The sequence below is a fragment of the Labrus mixtus genome, chromosome 8 (genome assembly GCF_963584025.1).
Source record: "Labrus mixtus chromosome 8, fLabMix1.1, whole genome shotgun sequence".
Lineage (NCBI taxonomy): Eukaryota > Metazoa > Chordata > Actinopteri > Labriformes > Labridae > Labrus > Labrus mixtus.
In genome coordinates this window covers 28,027,791-28,053,667 of record NC_083619.1, presented here as the reverse complement: position 1 = coordinate 28,053,667, position 25,877 = coordinate 28,027,791, and the positions used below count along the sequence as shown (strand labels likewise).

Genomic DNA, 25,877 nt, shown 5'->3' with positions numbered 1-25,877 from the left:
GTTCAGAGTTCTAAAGTTGTCCAAGTTTTTACTGAATGACATACAACCAGTCATTCTCCTCTGGCGGAGTCTGACATACTGTACTTCTGTCAATAACTCAGTTCTACCTCGGTGCTTGTGTACTGGGAAGAACAGTAGTCCAATGCAATGTGAATGTAGCCTAATAGACCATTGGTTGGTAGGGAGGGTGAGGGGGCGCCAAAGATCTCAGGAGGGGTGCGGGGCTTTGTCTGCCCTGAGGTTTTCAAAATCAAAATCACACATACCAACTAAAATCATGATTGGACACTTACTGAATAGTTTGTGATAAGGTCTTTTGGTAAAGACAAGTGTTTGTAAAACCATTCTGTTGGGGTTTTATCAATGACAACTTTTAAGATTTATGTTCATTCCTGACAGCCATGTATCCCTGCCCCGTCCCCCCCATTGAGTCCTTGGGGGTTCTACCTTTTCTTAGATAATAAGGTTGAGAACCACTGTCATGGACGACCAAAAAACCAATCAAGAACAAATATTCAAACAGCAAGAATGGTTTATTTTGATTTTACAAGCAAATACTTGTTCCTCATTACAGTTACAATCCACATAACTGCCCTCAAGTCCACCAACAGGTTTTCTTCTTTTACTTATGAGAATTGAGCTGTGGTGTCTGTTGCTGTACATCCAACACTGTGATCACAAACAACACTGCTATAGAGCCACATTTAACACAGCTTCACGAGAACGGTGGCTTTGAGATGACGTGATCAGGGGTTCATTGTGACTGAAAATGTGAACATTGTGACGGATCGTGAAGGTGAATTACGGACGTGGCAGCGGGGTCGGCTCAGTGTTGGTCGAGAACGAAGCTGAGTGTAGTGAAAATAGTTTAAACCTTATATAAAGAAGGAAAAACATAATTGGAAAAGACTACAGTTCAAAACATTATCACACAAATAGTTCTTAAATTATCTTCACAAAAACAGACTTCTTGTCAGTTACACCTGGGGCGACTTCCAATCAGTGGTCTCTGTAGGATAATTATTGTAGCTAGATGGAATAAAAATAAATGCATTTGGTGAATAATATAAATAATGGGTATAAATAAGAAACAAAAACAAAGTATGACTCAAAGTTTGTAGTAAGGTGGCTAACGTGGAGGGCTAAAAGATCTACGGAAAGTGAACACACCAGTAGACGACGGTGTGATTTCGAGATGAAACAACACCTGAACGCTCACACACTCTTCCTTCTCCTGAGCGGTGAGGCCCGTTTTTGTTGTAGTCCACCTAATTTGCAAAAAGTCACAGTTTTCAGAGGAACAGCATATTGCCGGTTTACACGACGACGGAGAGGGTGCCCTCGTCTGAATTCGACATTAAAACGAGATAAACTGCGAGTTTTGGGCACCTCACGACATCATCTGAAGAGTTAAAAATAGAAAGGTCCTTGTCAGAACTTCACTTCGGGATGTTAACATATATATGCTTCAATCCTTCCCTTTACACACCAGCCAAAACACGTAGCTGGCAAATGAGAGCTGTAGCCTTTCCGAGGGCGCGCAGCATTTTAAAACCTTCCTTTACCGCCAGGTACGCTTTCAATTAAAGCCCCGTTTCCACCAAGCAGTCCGGTTTGGTTCAGTACAGTGCGGTACGTTAAACCCTGAACTTGCTTGAACCCTTATTCTGTAAGCGGAGTGTTAGCCAGATGGAGATAGCCGCGTCAGCTATGTAACAATGTGACATCATAGCAGCCCAACACAGTGTAGCTCACTATTAATTAAGTTAAACGTTCAAGAAGAAGAACAGGGACACAGTAAACAAAAGGGACTGTTTAGGGTCGGATCGGTAACCTTGGCACCCAAACAGAAGGGTACCAAAAAAGTAGGACGGTACAGATCTCTTATTTTGGTACCATTCCTAACTTTTGACAGTGGAAATGCCAATAAATGGGTACCGTACCGAACCGAAATGAACCGGACCGCTTGGTGGAAACAGGGCTTTAGTGAGTGAGGTCACGAGAAAACTATTCTTTAAAACTGGGAATGTTTGACAGTCAGGTAATGCCAATCACTAAAGACATCACCGTTATCTCCCCTGGTATAACTAACAATAATAACTCTGTTTTATGTGAATGTGAAGCCTTTGAAAATAATTCATTATGAAGCAAAAAACTGGATTTACACAAGTTTAAAAGAAACAAAACACTGGATCAGGTCATCACGTTATGACGGCTAATAAACAATGCTGCAGCTGAAGAACACTAAAACGCCAAACTGGCAAATTTCTTCATATATTACAATTTAAATCGTACAAATGTTGTGGTTTAGAAATGAGAAAAGGTTAACACTTTACATTTTGAAACGGGGTATTTCTCAGGCTTTTCTATTGTTATGAACACATACACCAAAACGTAAGGAGCAGCTGTAAAGTGTTAACAAATAAACACGTAAAAACTGTGTATCCACAAGAAAAAGTGATTATTTTTTTCAACCCAGTGTAGGAAGGAATTTCATGTAAATGTATCTGTTGAATGAAAACCTGTGTTACAAACCAGCGAAAACGCTCCACAGACCTACAGCTGGACTCAAGCTAAACAATTAGTTCAAAATTAACTGTGCTTGTTCATCACGTTGCTGCTACTGCAACTTGTGCGGCTTGTGGAAAAACACACACACACACACACACACACACACACACACACACACACACACACACACACACGGCTAGTACAAGAAGGTTCAACAGTTAAACTCGGATCAAAAAAACTGCAGTTATTACAACATCAATAAACACATTTCAGACATTGATTTGTATCATCACACACACAGACACACTCTCGCAGGATTTGTTCTTTTAACAGTGAAATCATCTCACACACACACACACACACACACACACACACACACACACACACACACACACACACACACACACACACACACACACACACACACACACACACACACACACACACAAACAGCTTCTCCATTCACTTCAACGCAGCTTTGGCTGAGTGTTTAAGTGGCAGTGTCAAAGCAAAGCAGGTGACAGCAAACATCAAGACACTCTTTTGAGATTTTTTTTTTTTTTAAAGTACCGTTACAGGTATGACACTGACAGAATCCCCACAACATCGTTCAAACACTTGACGACTAAAGGGCACTGCGATCAACTACAATCATGTCGAGATTTGGTACCTCTGCAGGGCTGAGGGGGGGGGGATGTTTTTGGAGTCTGCATCACGTGCTGAAAGGTTCAGTTTATGATGAAGTCAGATTTAGAGGTGAAGAACTTTGAGAATGTGATACTTTATTAAGATGCACAGTTTGAGTCATGTTTATGTTATCAATATAATTTTCCGATTCTGATCCTTGACAAAAATCTGTGATCCGATCTGAAGCGTCAGATTTGTGATCCATTAACCCACGGATCCCAGAAGGAGAGAAATCCTTCTTAATACTTAACACAACATCACTACCAGTACAGGAAACGTTATTAAAGTGGAAAAAGACGCAAATTTCACTTCTTAGGCCCTGTGTCCACCTAGCGCTTTTTTACGGCCAGAAAAGCGCTGGCTGTGCACTCCACAGGGTTTGCGCTGGGGACAAAAAACACTGCATGTCCGTCCTGTCTCTATGACAACAGTCTGTCGACAACGGCCGCTGTATGACCGACACTGCTCCGTTACTTTTTACTTTATGTTTTTTGTTTAAGATTGTTTATTTACCGATCAGACACGGAGCAAAGACCATGTGGGTACAAGACACGATCTGTAGGTGGAGAAACTACGGGAGAATATCATACAATTTGGAAAAGAGCGCCGGTGACGTCAACAGCACCTTTCTGAAAAGTTGAAAGATTTTCAACTTGAGCGCTCGGAGCAGCCGCACAAAAAGACAACTCCGGGTGGTCGCCTGCTGCTGCAAACGCTCTCACCTCATTGAAAACAGTTGAGAAAAGACGCTGGCGCTCAGAAAAAATACGCTAGGTGGGACACAGAGCCGAAGCAACTTTGACTTTTTACTACAGATGAGAATAAAGGAGCCGCTTTAGGTCTTTGGGTTTAGTGTCAAAGTGTATCACCCTGGGACAATAATGCACTAAGATGTGGGGTCATTTGACCGTTCTGTGTTGACAATAAAAATATCTTTAAAGACTTTTTAAATCGGAGCAAAATGACAAAATGTAACAGATATTTGTGTGTTTAAAAAAGGTGCATAACTGTCTCTAACAGACTTCTGAATGTACAAACACGGAGCTGAACTGAAAGAGCTGATCAAGTGATGAGTGAAAGGGTTAACTGTCCAACGAGCCCTCGATATATGTTATATAGTCTAACATGTATCACAGGTGTTCAGCTCCAAGTCTCAGGTGCAAAACAAACAAACATTTCGGGAATTAAATTTATAAGGAAAGAACCTACTCTTAATAATAATAATTTAAAAAGCTCTACCTAAAACAACGATTAAAGTTCCTAAAAATCAAAAAGTCAGAGCTTCTTTTAAGTGCTGACATTTTGACCACCAATCAGAGAAATCAGGAAATAAAGTAAAGCAGACGCTGAAAAGGATCGTAGTACAAATAAGTAAACACACACATTTTTTTTTAAAGTAGTGAGTTAGAAGCTGAACTCCTCTGCTTTAGAGAAATGAGTTGTGCTTTTTAAGATTCTTACAAAAAAGACAAAGAAAGTCCTCTGTTGCATCTTTGTGCTTTCTCCTCACCAGTACACCGCGCTATGTGTGTGTGTGTGATACACAGTGGTGGTGAGATACAGAGTGTGAAAGATGCAGGAGTGCAGGCCCAGTCTGAGGAGGCCGGACCTCGATGAGTTTAAAGTGTCAGATTCTGACCTCATGTGGGCTCAAAAGATCGGCAGTTTAGCGTCTGCTATTTTTAACTTTCATCCGTCGTTTGTCAGACAACACTGGTTAAAACACGACAGACTAAAAGAAGCATGAAACTGAAGTCTTTAAAGCCACCTTTTAAGGCTGCAGGATGTGAGTGAGTGATGCTCCAAAGACAGACTCCGGGTGGAGTTTCACTGTAAGGTGCCAGTCGTCGTCGTCGCAGGAGGTGGAGGTCATTTCTCTTGCAGCAGGGCGGGGATGTTGATGTTCCAGCCGATGGCCTGCCGGTCGAAGCCGCAGGTGAAAAGGTTGCAGGAGGTATTGTCTTCACACCAGGCGGAGCAGCACACCATACGCCGGTGACCCTGAGCCGCAAAAGACAACGCAGTGACCTTCAGGCACCGAGGAATATGTGAGGCAAGTTACAAACAAAATCCAAGTTTCATGATGATACGTCCTGTTTCACTTTGGACCTGAAGGCAGCATATTCAAAACCTCTGTGCTCATATTTATTTAGCTTTATAAAAGTGTTTCTCTTTATTCTAAAATTAATAATAAGCTACAAAGATACAGGGAGGGACAGTTAACGCTTAATTCTTATTACCTTTCACCAGACGGTGTTTCAGAGTCTAAAAACTGGTGTCAGTATAAGCAGGAGGTTTGTGTATGGAAGCTCCGAGGGGCCAAATCAGACGGCCCTTCCTCCTCCATGGACTCACCTGTCTGTTGCTTCGCGGGAGGCGAGCCAGTCGCACTCCGGACATGTCGAACAGCCGGACCTGCCGATTGTCGTGAGGAAGAGCGATGATTTTCTGGTTCACTGACACGCTGATCCTGGACAGAACGAGAGAAGGTGGAACCCAGAGTTCAAAACTCGACCGTCAGAAATCAGTGGAGAAAACAAAAACTAAATAAATGTAAAAGCAGCAGAATGACACTTGCTGCTTTAAAGGCGACTTTAGTGCTTTAACTACACTGTGAAAAGACGCTCCTTCCTCTACACCATCAAGCCCAATTCACACATACTCCGTGCGCGCCGCGGTCCGTCAGCGCAGCGCACTACGTTCTACTTAGCTTCCACTCTAGTCAATCATTGTGTTCACACAGGGCGCGCTGCGGTCCGTCTCCGCCGCGTGTCACCGACGGCACTGCGCTCTGCTCCGTTTCAAATACGCAGCGAGTCTATTTTCTCTGGAGTACGCTGCAGGAACGCGTCAAGCTGGACAGAATATGACAGCCCAGACAGGAAGTGAGGCAAGGAAACGCACAGAGCATCCGGTCAATTTCAAAATAAAACAGAATATACCAACTCGTGATCGTATTTTTCATCACTTTTATCAACATTACGTCAAAACAGGAACCGAATGAACAACAACGCATCCTCAGAAAGACAAAGCAACATGTTGTTTGCATGTTTTTCTCTTTATTCCCGCGGGATCTTGTAGTTCTCCTGTGATGTGTCATGGGTGCGCTCCGCTGCGCTGACGTCCCAGAAACGGATCCAATGTGAATGGGCGCGAGCAAAACCGTGGCGCTGACGGACCGCGGCGCGCACGTAGTATGTGTGTATTGCGGGTTACTCCCTCTCCTGCAAGTTTTGAGCAGTTTAAACACCATTTCCTTTTTGCAATGTGCAACTTCCTGATAAAAATGTCAGCATTGATACAAATAATTCATAAACTTTAAAGAATGCAATTCAGGTGGATCGGAAAATCTGGAACTAGAGGTTTTGTTTACAGCTCACAGACCTGTTGACAGCGGAGTCAGTGCGGATGGTTGCTATGGGCGACCTCATATTCTTCAGGTCCCACACTTTGACGGTTCGATCGTCGCTCCCAGACACCACGTTGTCTCCCACCGTGAACACAGCGGACGTCACCGTGCTGCAGAGTAAAAGAAAAGATGAGAGAAGGGAGGGCAGGACTGTAACCATTAAACCCAGTTTCATTTTCCAGAGGTTAAGTTTTTTTTGTTGATATTTGTTAAAATAACTCAGATTTAGATGGCAGTATTTCTATGAAGCGGCTGAAGTCTTTGTTTAATACAAAGACGATGGCGTCATCTGTAGCTGTTACAACAAAGCTTTTATCGCCTCCATGTGGCAGGAATAGAAATGACATGTAGATATTTATCTGAATGAGAATAAAACTATCCAAATAAAACAAATGTGTAATCTGAAGAGCAACACATTTCACGTTTTAAATCCATGAAGATTTGTGTTTAACTGACTCTGTGTGTCCCTGGAACACGTTGACGGAGTGGATGGACGGGTCTCTGAAGTCCCACAGTCTGAAGGTGGTGTCTCTGGATGAGGTGACCACCAGGCGCTGGGTGGGGTGTGTGCAGCAGTGGGTCAGCTCCTGGTCATGACCTGGAAAGAAAAAACACATCACAGAAGCTTTTAGATTACGTTCTTTTTTCTTTTAGGGATGATTATATTTACAGACATGTCGAGACCAAAGGCGTTTTGTTCTGCAGTGCAGTAAATAAAGTGTGTCTAAAGGTTTTTTGTGAGGTCATTTCTGGAAATACCTTCACATGTTTTAAATCCCAAACATCTGAAACACCTAAAGGACTTCAGTTTTGCATTTCTGGCTTTGAGCTATCATGGTTTTATTTAAATCAATGAAGGCAGGATTATGAAAAGAAAGATCTCCTGTGATTAAAATCTCCAGACATGGCCACAGGATCAGTCAGAATCTGATGTTAGTAAATTAAATGTGTTTTCTTCACATCTAGAAGGTCGCACACATTCAGCCGAGGTTCACACGGGGGCAGTGAAGTTTGGAGTGAAACAGCGTTCCTCCTTCAAATTTCAAAATGTGCTCAAACTCAGTTTTGAGGACTTCGATTCAAGTAATGGGAACTGGAGTCAGAGTCTACTTGGATTCTTTTTTAGTGTATCGGTCATGACTCAGACTTGAAGACTGCGGACTCAAGTTCGAGGTTTAGAGACTCGACTGCAACAGCGATGTGACGTAATGACATCATTAAATACGTACAATGTGATGAAGCAAACAAGAGAAGTCTCAGCGTCTGTACTTTGAGAACAGTACAGGAGTGAAATATTCTCTTCATCCTACCAGTGAGGGAGTGGACCAGCTCTGAGGTCTCCACATCGTACAGGTTGGCGGCTCGATCCCAGGAGGCCGTCACGACCTGTTTGCCCCCCACCAGCCAATCAGCAGCAATCACCACTCCCTGGTGGCTGCGCAGGGTCGTGGTGGCCACTCGGACTGAAGGACAGTCGTTTGGACCCTCCACCTCGCCGTCGGCCTCGTCCTTATCGGAAAAGTCGACGTCGTCTTCACAGGGAGTCTGCTGATAACGAGGAAGTTTCAGAATGAATACAACTTTAAAAAAACAATTCAAGAAGAGGTGAGACAGTCCGATTAGAGGACTACACACTCATACAGGTGTTGATGCTTACAGCGATATCAGCGACAGGCTGTGGAGTCGGCAGCTGAACCATGTACCTCCAGATGTGAGCTGTCTGATCTCCAGAGGCTGAGGAGGAGGAGAGAGAGATTTATTTCATTTTATTTATTTATTTGGATTAGCCACTAACAAGGTAACAACTCCTCGTCTTGGGGTCCACGCGGCAAAAAATTAATAAAAAATAAAATTCTGCAACAATTCCTCAAAACACCACCGTCAATAACATCTGCACAGATTTCATGGATACAGAATGAAATCAAAGTCCTCCAGTTGTGGTCACATTTCTCCTCTGTGTTAGAAAGACGTAGCAGAAAGTGGTGGAGGAGGTGGAGCATGACGATACAGAGTCTGAAGCCATGATGACAACATATGCCTTTACGTCCATGAATATCCTTTCTTTGTGTAGTTAAAGAGCGGAGAAGAACTTATATGGGTATGATGGCGGTCTGAGCCAGCCTGTGAGCTGTGACTCGACACAGACGGAACAAACTGTGAGTCTAAATCCTCAGGAAGTCGTCTGGATTGTTAAACAGAGTCTAGTAACTGACAGATCCAACACAATTCTCGATAACAAATTGTCGTAGTGTTGAACTGTAACGACTGAGGGTGGATTTCAGCACCAGAGCACCTCTGAGGGGGGCCTTAGGGCAAACTGTGAGCCTAAATCAGTCTCAATAGGAGAGACAAGTAGGTGAATTTGGGTCTCTTTTTCTCTTTGTCATGATGCATAAATAAAGTTAAGCAGTTCCTCATGTGTGCGGAGATCGCACCGGACGTGCGCATACAGTATATAATCGTCTCTCAGTCCCAGAATATAAACGACATCACCACCACCCTGAATTTTCCTGAATATTTCCTTCTGCATTCTCACACGGCTCACCCGACTTCACACATGAAATTTACTAAAGGGTCTGAAGTCAGAGTGATAAATGTTTCTGTTGCGTTCACACATGCAGCTCACCCTGAACAGTTCAGGAAGTTTTCATGATATTGTGTATTTGTGAACGCAACACAGGACACATGTTACATGGACAACTGTACAGATATGAAGTGGCTGAAGAGATTTGTGTTTATTTATTGTGACTTCATTTTTCCTGCTGTCAGAGCGCTGCAGCTGCTGCAGAGGACGTTTGAGATTTGGATCATTACCTGTTAGAGCCATCTGTTCAGTCGGGTGGAACTTGATGGAGTTGACTGTGGAGACAGAGACACAGATTGTTTTTTTATGCATCATCATTAACGGACACTTCTCCTTTTCTGCTGCCATCACTCCCATACTGAAAGCCCTGCACTGGCTCCCTGCGGCTTACAGGATACAGTTTAAAATTCTCACCCTCACTTTCAGAGCCAATCACGGTCAGGCCCCAGAATATCTGTAAGAACTCATTCACCCGTGTTCACCCACACGTTCATTAAGGTCAAACACCCTTACACCTGCCATCTGTCCCGCAGACTCATTTTAAGACTCGTGGTGATCGTGTGTTTGAGCATATAGCACCGATCCTTTGGAATTCCCTGCCCATCTCGTTACCTCTTTCTGACTCGTTAAAAACGTTGATGTTCAGACAGGCCTAGGGTAATCCACCCAGTCTACTTACTGATCTGTGTTTTACTGTTCCAATTATTGTTCCTGGTTGTAGCAGGATTTTATAATGCCGGTCCATGAAGTACTCGTTTGCTCCTGTTTTTATTTTATGTATGATGTTTTTACCTTTAGAGGGAATTATCATATTTCCAAGGAAGAGCTGAAATGGACCTTAAAATGTACTGAAACATTTGATGAGATAAAGAGATCAAGACTTTCATTGGGAATCAACATGATGGCAAACACACTTTTTTAAAAAAAAACAGTGGGGTTTCTACATCAGAGCACTTCAAATCTATCTTTTATAAACGCTGTAAAATGTTATAATTCTCATATTACGTCGTCCAGAAGAGAAACTATTTCAACAGGATGACCACAGTAAAGGTGAATTTAATTCAATCTGTATTTAAAAATGGTCTACCTGATCCTTGGTGGCCCAAATATTTGAGGAGGCACTTCCCGGTCTCAATGCTCCACAGCATGGCGGTGTGATCTGTGGAGACACAAGAAGGGGACAGATGACTAACTGTGCATGCCCAGTGTACACAGACGCTTGAAATCTAAAGGATCTGAAGTTGGCCCGAACATTTCTCAATTAAAAAAAGGACTTATATAAATACATTTGTGGAGTGAGAAGAAGCTACAACAGTTTGAGTTTAAGAACAAACGGGCGCAGAGAGATAAAAAAAATGAATTGTTAAAGACTGAAAGGAAAAGATTTAGCTAATCAAATAAAGAAAACAACAAACCAAGGGAGAGGTTAACATTTTACGTAATAAATGTGACTCATTGAAGGACAGAAAACATACCTGCAGATGCCGTGCCGAGCACCACGGGTTGTGTCCTGGTGACGCTGAGGTCCCAGATGCCGTCTCTGTGGCCGACATACTCTCTGACCAGCTGGCACACGGCTCTGGACGTGGTCGCTTTGAAACTGGACACAATCTGACAGCGACATTTAAACCAAAGTTAATGAACAAAAAAAGGAGAAGTCAGCCGTGTTCTGAGACCTCACAGGGCTCCCACACATTTCCCCTCTCCAACGGCATCTTCTGCATGTTTTTTTTGTTGGGGGGAATTTTGAGGTGTTGAGTCCAAACACTGAGAGATGATCAGGAACTCTTTCTTATAAATGATAACCTTTTGAGTCAAACACATGCTTAAACTCTGTAAAAGGCATCACATCAAAACCTGGTGTGCCTGAGTTTACTATCAAATGAAAAAGGTGGACGTAGCCTCCATGACACTAAGACCATATTCAGACCAGAGGTTGGAAAATTCAGTGCTGTGATTCTATCTTAGTTGATAGGTCTCTGTTGTAGCACAGTAGTCCCTCCCTGAACCACATCCAGCTGACAAAATGTAGACTAAAGCAGCGACCCAAAATGTGTAGATTTTTGCAATGACAGTAGGAAAGCTCCCTAAGGGGTCTCCATCTCACATATTCACTCTCATTGCCCTGGTTGGAGGGCCCCCCAATTGTTTTTTTTGCCTTGGGCCCCAGCAGACTTTAGAATCGCCACTGAAAGAAGATCTGGAAACTAGCACTTTAGACACTTAACTCATTAGTTAAATAATTAGGTAGGCTCATTTCCTTGTAGACCTGCATGATGCCAGTGAGGTCGCCCTCTGCTGGCTAGGAGTAAGAATATAAGAAACATACTCCACATTGGCTTCACTTTTCAGACATGGAGGTTATATCCAACACTTGTTTGTTTTTTTTCTCCAAATATTTGGTGCTCATGAAAGATCCAATTTAGCGTTTCCAGACTTTTGCGGGGATGTGTAGGAACCCTGGTCGACCATAAGGGAGGAAGCGGGTCAGCAGAACTGAGAAGCTGCTCAGCAAGATCCTTGTAGTAAGCCAGGGCTAAGAAGCTTTCAGCGTTATTCATATCAATCCTGGGTTTTACCAAAAACAGTATTCATTCTGGGGTTTGTTGTTAACCCATCCAATCAAGTGCTTTAAAACAAACGCCACTCAAACCAAGTCTGGTGTCAACAAAAGGGTAAACACGTTAAGTACCAGTACTGAGTATTATTTTCATCATAAGAGGATTACTCAAATCAAAACCGCAAAAAAAAGAGAGAAGAGTCGATAAAGGGGAAGAAGGGCAAAACATACTGAGTTATAGTGGGACAGAAGAAACTGATCAGTAGTTTTTATCAGCTGTATCAAAGGTTTCGATAAAGGTGTTTACATTAAAGATGGGGATGATACAAACTGGACTCTTGGTTCGTTTTGGACACAGGCCGCTAAATAAGTTCCAACTGAAAGGGAGCAGGAGAGAATAAAGAACAGCATCACTCGTCTAAATTTCAGGCTACACAAACAACAGAACATTCCCCCTGTTGAAAATGAGAAAAGTCAAATTAATCAGATAAACATTTACGCTGACGATGTGATGATGATGATGGTAGACCGTGGCTAACTGCCAATTTGCACAAACTGTGTGTATGATGCGGTTTTGCTCCGTCGGACGGCGTGTAGTGTTGGGCGGCTGTGGCTCAGTTGGTAGAGTCGCCGGCTCTCAACCGGGGTTGAGGGTTCGATCCCCAGCTGGGCAACATGTCCGATGTGTCCTCGGGCAAGACACCTAACCCCGAATTGCTCCCGCTGCTTCAGTGGCGGTGTATGAATGGCATTAGTTACTTCTGATGGATGATACTACATAGCGATCATCACTACCATCAGGGTGTGAATGGGTGGGTGTGACATGTGGTGTAAAAGCGCTTTGAGTAGTCGGAAGACTAGAAAAGCGCTATATAAGCACAAGTCCATTTACCATTTACCTGCCCCACTGGGAGTGTGAGCAGCTGTACACACTACAAAATAACGCAGGAATGAAGAGAAAAACATGCTTTGTCTTATTGAGGTTGCTTTGTTGTTCTCTTATAAATTAAAGTTGATAAAGTAATTTAAAAAAAAATACGAGTCAGTATATTGTGTTTTATTTTGAAATTGACAGTACGCTCTGTGTGTTTTCTTGTCTGACTTCCTGTCCGGGAAGTATGTGGAAATTGGCAGTAAGCATGCTGATGGGAACCAGTGGTCGTTGGTTATGAGCAGCACAAGCAGCACAGCTAATCATGAGACTCTGGATGAACGGATGTTTATGGGTTTGAATGAGAATGAATCCAAATGTGGCTCAAATGTTACACTGATGTATGAAGTATCACTTTAAAAAAAAAAAAAAAAAGATGAAGCTTTCGGTGTCAGGGAACTTTGAGGAAATGAAAGCGCCGCAAAAGCAGCTTTAGGTCACTGGCTAAGCGCCCAGCAGTTAGCGCTCTACATTACATAGCTTCAGTTTGCTCTCTGCCATAGCCACATCAAGATTTTGCTGGTTTTAAAATACATTCACGACCGACTTTGGTTGAAGTGTAAGCTGTATATTTGACTGGTAACAGCTGTTACATCACTCTCCCTTAAAAGCCATCAGACTCTGATGATAAAACCAGTTTTAATGCCCAAAACAAAGGAGTTGCTGATCTACCTCTGCCTTGATAGGTTATTTAGTTTGTGTTGCGTAAATAATGTCCCATTTTAGTGGGCTGCATCATGCGCAGTAAGCATATAAAGACACTGAGCCGCGCCTCAAACGCTGTCCAGTTTCATAGGCTTCTTCAAATATGGCCGACAAATGAGTCGTCCTTTCCCTAGGCAAACGAAGGATCCATGCGTCGTTTCATCGATTCATTGCGCACCAATTCAAGCGAGCTAGCCAACCCTTAAGCTTCTCAAATACACTTTTATTCTAAGTAAGGGGCTTCAACTCAATCGAATAACTACTAACACAAATGTGCAAAAACAAAAATGCGCATGAAACTTCAAATCCTCTTGAAAATAATATGTGATGTTAGATATGTTTGCTTGTTCTTGAGGAGGTTGCAAGGCGACAGGAAACAAAAGGTTAAGGCGAAGACAGCTGCTGATGTGAACAGGGAATCCTCTATGGACCAGACTGTCTCATTTCAGATTGGCCTCAGATTAACGGTCTACACAGGCTAAGTCGTCTGGGTCCTTCGTAGGATGCTACCCCCCGAAATGAGACACAGCTGTAGCGTTTAAAATGAGTAAGGGTAAGATCGAACCCTAACAAACCAAACAACTATTTGAGGCAGAGGTAGACCTGCAACTCCCGTGATCTGCAGGGTAAAATGTTTTGTCAGTTGAGTCTGGTCAAGTCACAGAGAGAGGTGTAGCTAAAAGCTGTGATTGGTGATTGGTATCTCTTAGAAATCCTTCCAGAAATATTGTCAAACATGTAACTTAAAGACAGTGCCTGCATGTTACCATGGCAGCAAAATGTGATGTGGCGAGCAGTTTTCCGCCTTAAGAACAAAGCAGCTCCTTCGCCTTCAGGATTTTATTTCATCAAGGCACAAAAAGCATCAGGAGGAAACAGCTGTGTCGTGTTAAAGATATCTCCACAGTGTACCAGTATGTGAAATGCCAACAAGTCGCCAAATCAAAACCAAAGGTGGTGCAACTGAAAAAAGCCAGTTAGTGAGATATAAAGTTGTGTTGTTTTTTTTTTATCTCACGCAGAAACTGATAGAAAAAGCTCAGAGTCCTACATTTGAATGACCAAGTCTCGTGGGGAGGGAGTGTCCACCCCCTGGCTGGGCTGCTCATGCATATTGGCACACAAGGGGGAGAAATCAACAAGTTACCCATGAGTCTCCACCCCACAACTCCCAGCTGGTTACGCTGAAGTTGCGGGATCCGCCTACTCTGGCGTGGCAAGAGTTTGAACGCGGCTAAGGTGAAAAAAGACAGCAGTTCCTCTCTTTAAAACACACGTGTTGAACACTGACCAGCTGGAAAACTGTGGCGCCAGTTAACTAACTGATTCACACTTTGCATTCCTACAACAATCTTAAAGCAGAATTCTCTTAAAATATCCTAAACATTGCTTTTATAAAACCAACACACACACACACCCATGCATGCAGACTTCAATATTTATTAAACTGGTTTTGCTGAAATGATTTGCAAATCGCTGGATGGTCATGCCATTTTTTTTTTGCACCAAAATTCAGACACTATTCACCTTGCTTGTTGAGGCCTTGTAGGTCGTCTTTAGTTTTTGTGACAGCTGGCTCGTGCTGTGGCTCGCTGTGGATCATCAGAAATAACACAGATAAATGAAGAGAAAATCCAAAGCAGCAGTCATAAAAATACTTCAGATTATTTAGTATCACTGTTTCACTTTGTTAAAAGCTAAAAATGCTGACGTTAAATTGACCTCACCTTTTGTTTTCAGCGCTCCTTTGGCTAAATCTGCCCCTTCGAAGGTCTGCCCGTCTGCAGTCAAACGATCATTCAGCGTTTCGATTTCTCTGCGCACTGCAAGAGTCAAACCGACCAAGTGTTAAAAAAAAAAACAGAATCAACAACAACAAATTCACCCTGTAGATGTCTAGTTCATGTTTGTTTAATATCACAAGGTTCATGACGATGGCACCACATTAACTCTGACCCCTAGTGTTTAAAATGGGTACTGCAGTCTAAATTCTAAACATCATAGAGAGCTGTCTCCCCCCCCCCTCCTCTCTAGAGTCGATGCTCACACAGGTCACCATGTGGTGGACTCTGAAGCTTCAGTGTTTATCCAGCTCTGCATGGGTCTGTAAACCTTTCTGTGTTCTAACCTCTCTCCATTTTTCAAAAGCATCTCCAATATTGATCCTAGTTTGAGCACGTTTCTGCTCGTGGAGCTTATTAGAAACATGCAGAGGCTTTTTAGGTCGGGTACAATCACTTCTATCTGAACCACTTCTCTTGCCCGCTTCCATCGCTGCAACACCTGTTGGTTTGACCTGATAACTGCTCTCATATCTGGCAAACCGAGGGGCGTCCAAAACGGCCGTGTGGGGGGGTCGCCTTAAAAGCGCCTACCTTCTCTGGTCCAAACAAATCCAGAGCATTCAGGAGCAGAATCTAAAGTTAGAAGGACATACTGGCTGCTGCATTGTTGTCAGAGAAGCCAGCACTTCAACATAGCATGTTTCCTTAATGTCTGATCATAGCTCACTTTAGCATTTCAATCCGGAGTTATCTTACTGATTGGTCTTTAATATTAGAGGTACGTAAACAGAAGGAACACAACAACATTTAAAGATACAATTAAATGAAGATGACCCGACAGCTGTTTGTTAAAATGTATTAGGGTAATACCAGAGAGACGCTCGATATACTGAAACCCTTCACTGAGTGATTCCCGTAGATTGAAAGAGAGAAACGATTTTTGCGAGCCCATTTTCCTCCGGCAGGCCGCCCCAGAGTACAGACGCTCTCAGAGAGTAATCACAGTCGCCAAGTCTTAAATGTGATCTTTGGAACAAACAAGAGGGCTTTGTCTGAGTGGGTCTTTTGTGCTGCTGGAGAGCATCCAATCAGAGAAAGGTTGTTGTATTTGTGTTAGAGTTCCTTTGTTAAAGAAATCTGCTTGTTTCATAGCTTTTACCCACAGTGCACTGTATCACTGGAATGGCCTTAAAGAAGCATATCTGGTTAAAGACGTTAAGACGTATTCATGTTAATCATTTTATTTTATAATTTCATAACTACCTTGCATTAAACTTAGCCAAGCCGTACAGTTTTCAAACCTCTCTTTAAAATTGATTGTATGTGTGTGCTTGTTTTATTGTATTTTTCATGATTCTAAATATTTCCAAAATTCAAATTATTACTGATAATCTCAAAATGGCTATTTTAGGTCATATCTATTTGCTTATATTAGCTTTCAGTCCAATGGATTATTTTTATATAGACAATGAAATAGTTGTTTGATATAGGAGACAAAGCCTACTTTCATTAAAAAAAAAAAAATGTTTTCTTGCTGTTCAAGGTCACATATTATTTAAATACACTTCCCCATGTTTCTCTGACTCTAATATGTGTCTCTAGTCTGTCTACAAACCCCCCAACGATGACATAAGTCCATCCTCTTCATCTTTTTCCTGCTCCACTTTTCAGAAAATGTGTGCTCAAACAGGCCGTTTGGAGATTTTCCCTTCATGACATCACAAAGGGCAGTAGCCCCTCCCCCAGGTGGGTGACACTCCCACAGCTAGGTGTTTGTTCTGCCCTCTGAGTCTGCCTTCTCACCGTAAACAATAGGACATGGAGCGAGAAAGCCCGAGACACCCGAGCCCTTCCAGAGAGGGGGCGTGGTCAGACACAGCTCATTTACATATTTAAAGGTACAGACACAGAAACAGCCTGTTCTGAGCAGGGCTGAAATAGAGGGGTTTATAGTCATGATCAAATACAGGATCAGAGTGGATTTAGAACAAGAAACTTCACACACATGTTTTGGGGAACTCTGAGACTTATTTAAACTGAAGAGGAGGAGAATATGTCACCTTTAAAATACTCCTTTTAGAGTTTACGTAAGTAGAGTTAAAAATATTTGCAGCCATGAGGCAAACTGACTGTTTATCCTAAACTACAAAAGGAAATTGGTGTTGAAAGACAAAGTTCTCTATAACAGTTATTGCCTAAGTTCCTCTCACTTGTAAGTTGCATTCTGCAGGTATCTAAAAAAAGTTTAACTGTTAAAACAAAGCAATAACTTCTGAGTCCTCTGAGACAACTTACACTCCAGGTTTTCTATGTAGAGGTTTTCAAACTCCCTCTCGATCTGACTGAACAGGTCCAGCAGATTGCTCCGCAGAGACAGAGGCAGTTTGGAGTCCTGCAGGAAGAGAGAAAGGAAACAGTGAGGCAATGTTTGTTTTATAATGTGTGTGAGGCTGACGTCTGAGTTCAAACACTCAGAAGAGGAGTGGTAGTCTGTCAGGTAGTTCTGTGAATTCCTCACTTTATCCAACATCGTGCCCAATAAGGTTGTCAACATTTTGGATAGCATGTTTTTTAGAATGATGAAACCAACGTTCATGTTCTGATTGACAGGATCAAAAACGACCAAAGCTCACATCTTAACTTATATTTTTAACCACAAGCTGCGATGAGCATAAGAAAGAGATCAGTTACTGAAACGTTGCCAATGTTTATTTGTGTAATTAAGACAGTGTGTGGATGTCGTGTGTGCATTTGTCGTTAATTAAAAACAAGAAATTACCCAATATTGTGTGCGTCATACTTTTGTTTTAGTTGCCGTGGTAACAAAATAGGGCTGCATGATGTTGAAAAAAACTGACATTGCGATATCTTTTCTTTCTGCGATAAATATTGCGGTTTGAAAAACCATCCAGACAATCAAACTAGATTAATCTGAAAACCTAAAAATAGGAAACAATAAGGGAGGACAAATCAACTTTATGAGACATGAAATAAAGTGACATCAGATTTCATGGAGTTGAGAGTTTGTTGAACTCGTAAATAACAGGTTTACACAAACACAGAGAAGCTTAGTGCAACAAAGCAGCCGACTCTCATCAGACAATCATGACCTTGAGGAAGGAAGTGTTTCAGGCTCAAATAAAAGTATCCATATAAGGAAATAGTCAGAAACGAAGGTGACGGAGCAAAGAAGACACGATGGGGCCTTACAGAAGCTAGAGTGTACTTATGGGGGGGGGGGGGGGTAACCAAACAGCTCTACATCATTAGTTTAAATGTCCTATCAGTCACAGCTAAATACAAACTTTACATACAAGCATTCAAAACTCATAACGCAACAGAAGGTGATCATCGTTCCTCATCATAGAACCGCCCTCTCTGGACGTGAGCGCACGCACGCACAGTACTCTGCTTAATGCACTCTGCCTTGAGCCGAATCGCTGCTTTCAGCTTTATTCTCTAAAGGAAGCAGTCAAGTGTGACGCGAGCCTTGAAAGGCTGATGTTGGCAGCACACAGGTCAGAACGACACTGCACGCATCAGGATAACTGCACAGAGAAAGAAAGGCTGCAGCATGAGGGGGGAAGGTAAAGGATCACAAACAGTACGGACTATATGTTGCTCAAGACCTTGCATACACGGGGATCAGATGTGGAACTTCTTCTATAAAGAAGTGGAAAACATGTTTGTTGTTTTTAGCTTTTCAAAGCAGGTGAAAGTACATAAAGCTGCTATGAGGGATTTGTATTTCGTCACTTATGGACGACACCACTTTTTATCCTGTCCTGAACATGTTACAGTCATATTTTCTACCTAAAGTATCTCACCCTGCTTATTTCTACCTCTAAACATCTTACAAATCAGTCTCTGTGAATCTCTGGAAAATGGATGTGAAGGCCGTTTTTAGCTGTGTGATGTGAGCTGTCTGGTCTGACACCGACCCCGTAGCATGCTGTTTACTAACTTTATACACGTAGTCAATCAGCTTCCTGATGGTCATGTTTGCTTTTATCATTATTAGTAACTATTAAATTTGTTCCCTTATAGGTAAGACTGAAATTGCACTCAGGTCTGATGGCCATATTCAGTCATCTCTTCTTGTGTTCATCCACGATAAACAGGACATCTTTATCGCTGAGTGTCTGATCTGAAAAATGCATACAAGCAATGAAGCATGCACATAAAACAAAATCCGTCCATGTCCCTTCAGAGGCTCCGTGGTTTTTTCTACTTTCAGTCAGTGCGCACTGAGATGCAAATATACAATAAAACTACTACTGGATAAATTCCCATACCAGAATTTGGTCCCACTTTGCAAAAGACAGAAAGACCAATCAGGAAATTAACACAACAAAGACTGCAGAATCATTCTCTGAGTTCACTCTTCAGGACTGGAGTCTGCATCCACTTCTTGTACAGTTCATTTCAAACCTTGCTTATTTGTAACTCGACGGCGTGGATGTACCTGCACCAAATTCAAACTTCTCCGCTTTAATGAAACAATCACCTTCAGGTGTGCTCGGGCTCTGAATGCTTCTAGAATAGATGTGAGAATATAAATTCACTACTAGAGAAGATATATTTATTCTAATTAGAGAAATCATTTATTCACAGGACCACCAAACAACACCGTGTCTGAACACTAATCAAACCTACTCATCTAGGTAAATCTAGCTCTAAACACATTTGGGAGTAACACTACTGTTTGAAACACAGAGGGCTTCACACCTGAAACTTACCTCCATTCTCATGAGGGATTCCAGATTATCAGAGGACTGGGACCAAAAGGGACCAGAGTAAAAAAACAAAAATGGTCATGAGGAAGGGATTACACTGTTTGCACCGTGTTGGATTAGAAACAGGTCCTTGAACCTTGCCAAATGTCTCACAAAGCTCTATGCTCACTGGTACAGCGGGATTGTAGGAGTTGAAATGTACACCAAAAATGTGGTTCCACATTCAGAGAGTCTTAACGGAGCCTAGATTTAAAATGTCATGTATATTTAGAAGTTGTGACGAAACTTAAAAGAAGCGTTACAGAACGTCCTCTTAGATTAAAGAAGAGTGTTCATGATAAGAGAAGGTCTGTGCAAATTCTCGAGAAAGTTTGTTAAAAACTCGACAGCCAAACAAATCCATCCCATAAATTGATGGACGTGCATTTTCAGGGGAAACACGTCTTAAAACCTAAAAAATGATAATTGACATGGCTGCTCCTTTTAGTTCAGTTTATTTGAATCAGGGACAGTGTATAAAAAGAAACATCAGTGTCAGAAGAGAAGAGATGCTTTGTACCAGATTTAGCTAACTAGCTAATTTCCATCACCATTTATTGCTGTGAAGGTTGAGCTTAATGTCTCGTCGTCTAGGATGCACTTTTGTCTCTGCACTCTGTGGCTGAATCTCGATTTCCTCCCTAAACCCTAAACCCTAAACCCTGAGCCCTTACGGACTTATTTGACGTCACCTGGAAAGTGAATGAGTGCACAAATGGTTTAATACCAATGGGACAGAACTTTGTGACTCCTCTGTAACCATAACGTTTTTTACTTTACTAACTGACAGCCATGGAGCTTATTAAAAGTTACACTTAATATAAATGTAAATGTATCCGTTGTGGGATAAATAAAGGTTTATCTTCTCTTATATATATATATATTACAGGACTAACACGCTCTCTGTCTCTCTTGTTTTTGTTAACAGACTTGCAGTAGAGTTCTGAATTAGCTGTAGTTTTTAAATATACTATTTTGGTAGAATGTAAATAGAGCGTGGCTTCACCTTCACTACCATTTTATGGTGTTTGTTTACCTTTCCATTCTTGCAGGCTTCCCCTGGGAATGTTATGTTTCACGTCACAATGCATTGATGCTATGAATTATGGGTAATTCCCTCACGATATTTCTGCAGATATGCCCACTTACGGACAGGGTGCATAAAGGGCTCAAAGTCAGCGAGAGATCCCTCACGCACTTTATGATTCGACAGTGGGACGGCCCTAAGCCCTCACAGACTTAGTGGGTGTGTGAGGGTGGACATCGAGTTTGGGCTGAAGACTAGGGATGTTCCCAGGGGGATCATTTACAAGTTGAATCTAAGCTGTAACGCTGCCACCAACCACTAGCCTGCGCTGTAGCTCCAGTTAATGGACCTGCTGACCCTGCTCTACTGCCTGGATGTAAACCAGCACAGGGGAGGGCTTACATCTCGTAGGAGCAGCACATTTAAACTTGAACATAGTGGAGCAACACATAACCAAAATCAGCTCAGGCATGTGGATGTTAACCTGCAGAAAGGACCAAAGGCTGCTTATGCTAGCAATGCTAACATTAGCCACAAACAAATTTGATATTGTTTACCTGCAGAGTAACGCTCGACGCAAAGTGCAACTACGAACGAAGCATCTCAGTTGTAACTCGGTTCCTTATTAGCTTGGCCAAATGAAAACCCAGCCGGCTCTTTTTCCAATGAACAAAAAACAAGAACTACTGACTCTTAACCAATCCACCTGAGCGGGGTTCAGATGACTGTCAACATTTCTTATCAATCTGTTTAAACCACGAGTTAAATCAACTGAACAGTAATCATGCAGTTATATAAAGCTTTATGTTCCTTGTGAACAGGTGCATTAAAGGCTAATTGGCTTAGGCTTACAAGCAGAGCGCTTTACAGTGCTGACAGCCAGCTAGTGATGAAAGTGGTAGACGAGTTACTTTGAAATCAATATAAATTAATGACTTTCTCTACTCCTTTTCTAATGTTCATTTCAGTGGTAATAAGCGAGTCTTCACCTGTCCCTCCAGCATGTCCCTCTGGAGGCCGGAGCGATCCTGCTCGGTGCTGTTGGTCCTGCGGATCGACAGGCTGTGGGACTTCCTCTTCTGCTTGGCCTGACGAGCCGCTGCACTACTCCCGCTCTCCACCGGCATCCCTCTGCCTGAATCTGAAGTGACCACAGTCTGAAAGCAGTGAGAGGAGTGAAGGAAATCCTGGTTAAAATAATCTCCTGGAAAGAGGTGCTGGCTGAGAGTCCAACAATGACACACTCCTTGGAAAACACAAGACGATTGTGTCGCATTTGGCTGAGGTTTTATTTGTTAGCTTCCACATGCCCACACAGTCTGGGTTTTGGTACATTAACGAGAAACATAAGAGATTACTGGGAAATAAACTGATTATTATTTCAATGTGTTTAATTATTCATCAAGCTATTTAAATAGTGCCCTTAAAAATGAAAAACATTTTTCATATGCTCCTAGAGCCCATGGTTACAAAAATAAGAATCAAAACATATCAAAATCTACTCGAGTTAGAGATTAAACTTTTTATGATCATTACATTTGTAATTTATAAGCTTAAGATGTAAGTTTTTAAAGTTTCATAAAATTGTTTCAAAATGTCCTTTTGCACTTTAAGGATGTCGATGACTTGCCTCAAATGGTTTGTTTTGTAAAAACAAATGGTTCCAAAATCCAAATGGATGTAGTTTGCTTTTAAAGACACCAGAAAATATTCACATTTCAGAGGTTTGAGACGTGACTTACATTTTTTTTTTTACTTCATAAAAAAATGCTTAAAAAATTGTTTTAAATACATTTTAAGTCAAGAAAAAGCAACTTCTCAATAATTCATTTTTGACATTTTGCTTGTGGGTTTGTTCTGTAAACCTACGCACAGTTACAGTTAGTTATTGTTTTTAATTTGATTTCAGTTAAAATGATAATAACCATGCCTAGGGTTTGATTAGTTGCAGTTGTATCGAAGCAGGTATCGATACGATATCACTTGATTTTTACGAGAATCGTATCAAAAATGTAATTCTGGAATCGTGACCCTACTGTGCATTATGACACCACAGCACCCCTGGGTGGGGTTTGCAGGGTCCCTCTGGACTGTGCCGGACACAGACGCAGCAAACTGTGAGCCTAAATAATAGAGGAGACGCTCAAGGGTGCAGTATGAGGAAACACTACTGTCTTTCAAAACAGTGGTGTGGGGACATTTCAGTTTAAGCCTCGAGTATATTGACAAGGAATAGAAAACAGTAAACAGAAAAATGACTCTCTGCAAACATTGATTTACTCAAATTTAAACACACAAACACAGAGTTTGTTTAACAGCAACAGACTGCAGTCGGCTGTAGCGTTAGCAGGCTGTCACACAGCCAGGGGGGATCCCTGCACGATGCAGACGGGATGCGCAGAGAAGCAGCGTTTAAAAACAAAGTTTACCATTCACAATGAAATAGCACAATTAACGACCTGATTTTGTGTGAAAGTCCGCAAAAAAACTACACCAAAATGTTTTTTTCAAATACTGAAATGTCTCTCTATTGGTACAATTTCACATGCCACTACTTAAACACTGTTACTACTTTCCTGTCTGACAACTTTATTCCAGAGATTGTAAATATTAAAAGATGAAGCCTGAGTGACATCACCCATCTGTTCCTGCAGGGGGCGCTGGAGGCTCATCGGCAGCAGCCGCCATGTTGGAAATGCTGTCTCAGTCTAACTTTCAGTCAACCTAACGACAGGCTGAGAGCTGGAGCTGAGGCGGGTTTTGAGCCTCTTGATGAACCGTTACATCCCGCCCACCTGTCAATCATGTCAGCTACGAGCCTAACTATGAATCACACGTATCATTTTAAAAATCAAAAAGGAGCCGTTTTAAACAAATTGACCCCGTACAGTGTATGCCAGTGATGACGATAACTAATCTCTTTGGTTTTTTGTACCAGGCTGTAAACATCATTTATGCTGTAAAAACAGCTTTTTTGCCTGTGGTGTGTATGTGACTTCCTGTGTTCCTGCAGCCAGCCTCTAGTGGACACTCGAAGAACTGCAGGATTTTGCACTTCCATATTGGCTTCAATTTTCAAGACAGGAGGTTGCTGCTTGCTTTATTGTCATACACTTACGACTTTAATCTCGAAATCTCAGATTGTTTTATCCTTACTGTGGCTCAAAAACTCCTTCATAGAACCGAACTGAAAACCGTTACAAAAAACCGGGGTACCTGAACCGTGTGCTGACTGTCTGACATCCCTACTTGTGTAAGTTAGGGCTGGGAAATATATCGAGTTTTTAAGATATATCGATATATTTTCAAACAAGATATAGGGTAAGACGATATCGTTAATATGGATATAGTTTATGTTGCATTAAAATAACGTTACAGAGGTGCCAGGTCTCCTTTTTCTCATCTCACTGATGATGATGACTGTCTGTTCCTCTTAACCCTGCTCCTCCTCTCTCTTTTATTGTATTTAAGGAACATTTTTATTTTATCATATTACTTTTTAAATTCACAAACAGGTAGTTTATTTTTCGATATATATCGAGTATCGCCATTCAGCTAAACAATACCGAGATATGAGTTTTGGTCCATATCGTCCAGCCCTACCCTCCAAATTATAAAGGCCATAGAAGTTCTCCTCCTTAATGAAAACCCATCAAAGAACCGGAAGTAAACGGTTCTTCTCGCTAAATGATCCGACTCCCTGAAAAGATCCGAACATCTCGTCACTGTGACCTGAAGGAAGAAAACGCACTTATTATGTTGCCGTACATTTTGAGGGGAAACTACCCCCCGAAAAAAGAGAAAACTACAGACAAAAGCCATATTCAGCGTGAACGTAAACATTAAGCAGAAGTCCAGACGACGTTAGTGCTTTGTAAGCTAAGCTGCCGTTATCCCCCGTTAGCTGGAGACACCGAGCTAACCGGCTAACGGAGAGATAACCTTCACAAACAGGAAATACAACTCACCGCTAAAACGCTACAATTAAAAGGATTTATTCCCGGGTGGCGTGGGGAGTGTCGCCCTTCTTTAACATCTTCTCCAATGGTCGAGAGAGAGAGAGAGAGAGAGGCTCTGGGTTTGTCAGAGGTCCGTGTTGACAGTTCACGTCGAGCTCCGCTACGTCAGAAAAGATAACGGAGCCAGTTCCGGTCCAGACCCTTCACAATAAAAGACAACTTTGAAAAGCGAAAGCTGTGAAATGTTATCGGTTAACGCCACTCAAATAAAAAACTCTATGAAGCTATTATCAAGGTTTTAATGCAGAAGTGTGGCATTATTTTTATTGGTCTATTTTTTATATCTATTAATTGATTTGCAGCCTTGTAACCATTTGTAAATCTTAAAAGCATCCATGGGTCTGTGTAAACTTTTGTTAGTCTGTGTGGAAACACAAATTCTGTTTCCTCTTCACTGGCTTCCCATGATTTATAAAACTGATTCAAGAATCTTGTCATCACTTTAATGTTTTTTTTTTTAAATCAGAAATGCTGTTAACTGCACATTTACACATTTCATATTTAAGACTAGTAATATAAGTTAAATCCTGGTTGTATATATTCACATTCTTAGTTTTGATGTTTTTAGTGCTTATTTACTTTGTATTTAATATTATATTGTGTTTAAATTTGCTAATATTGTGTTTTTTGCTCATATTGTTTGTTTGGACAACCTGCTGCTGTAACGCCACAATTTCCCAGTTTGGGATCAATAAAGTAATTCTATTCTATAACTGTGCTGCTGTCCGTCTTAGCCAGGACACACATGAAAAAGAGATTTTGATCAAGGAGATTCTCCTTTTTTAATATAAAGAAAAAGGTAAAATACAGTAAAATATTGGCATAAATAAAACATTTTGCTGCTTTTGTAGACTTTTCTTAATGATTATAATGGATGCCAAATTT

The 25,877-nt window shown here is 41.7% G+C and overlaps 1 protein-coding gene and 1 long non-coding RNA gene across 4 annotated transcripts; both read right to left on the bottom strand.

Moving 5' to 3' along the window:
• Window positions 1–514: 514 nt before the first annotated feature.
• Window positions 515–3,501, bottom strand: LOC132979566 (uncharacterized). 2 transcript variants are annotated; one of them, XR_009674060.1, is made up of 2 exons: window positions 2,879–3,501; window positions 515–2,834 (listed from the first exon to the last, which is right to left on the bottom strand). It is a non-coding gene; the product is annotated as an uncharacterized LOC132979566 (long non-coding RNA). The 2 variants fall into 2 exon arrangements; XR_009674059.1 differs by having other exon boundaries at window positions 2,887–3,501.
• Window positions 3,502–3,723: 222 nt separating this feature from the next.
• On the bottom strand, window positions 3,724–25,114 carry LOC132979563 (WD repeat-containing protein 37). Of its 2 annotated transcripts, none has more exons than XM_061045471.1 (14): window positions 24,942–25,114; window positions 21,963–22,130; window positions 17,467–17,563; window positions 15,115–15,210; window positions 14,915–14,979; window positions 10,667–10,802; window positions 10,279–10,350; window positions 9,422–9,466; window positions 8,265–8,341; window positions 7,918–8,152; window positions 7,064–7,205; window positions 6,583–6,717; window positions 5,554–5,668; window positions 3,724–5,199 (listed from the first exon to the last, which is right to left on the bottom strand). In XM_061045471.1, exons 2-14 carry the CDS (start codon window positions 22,098–22,100, stop codon window positions 5,068–5,070), a joined length of 1,485 nt encoding a protein of 494 aa, XP_060901454.1. In that variant the 5' UTR covers window positions 22,101–22,130; window positions 24,942–25,114; the 3' UTR covers window positions 3,724–5,067. The 2 variants fall into 2 exon arrangements, with proteins under 2 accessions (XP_060901454.1, XP_060901453.1); XM_061045470.1 differs by having other exon boundaries at window positions 7,918–8,155; window positions 24,942–25,113.
• Between the last annotated feature and the right edge of the window lie 763 nt (window positions 25,115–25,877).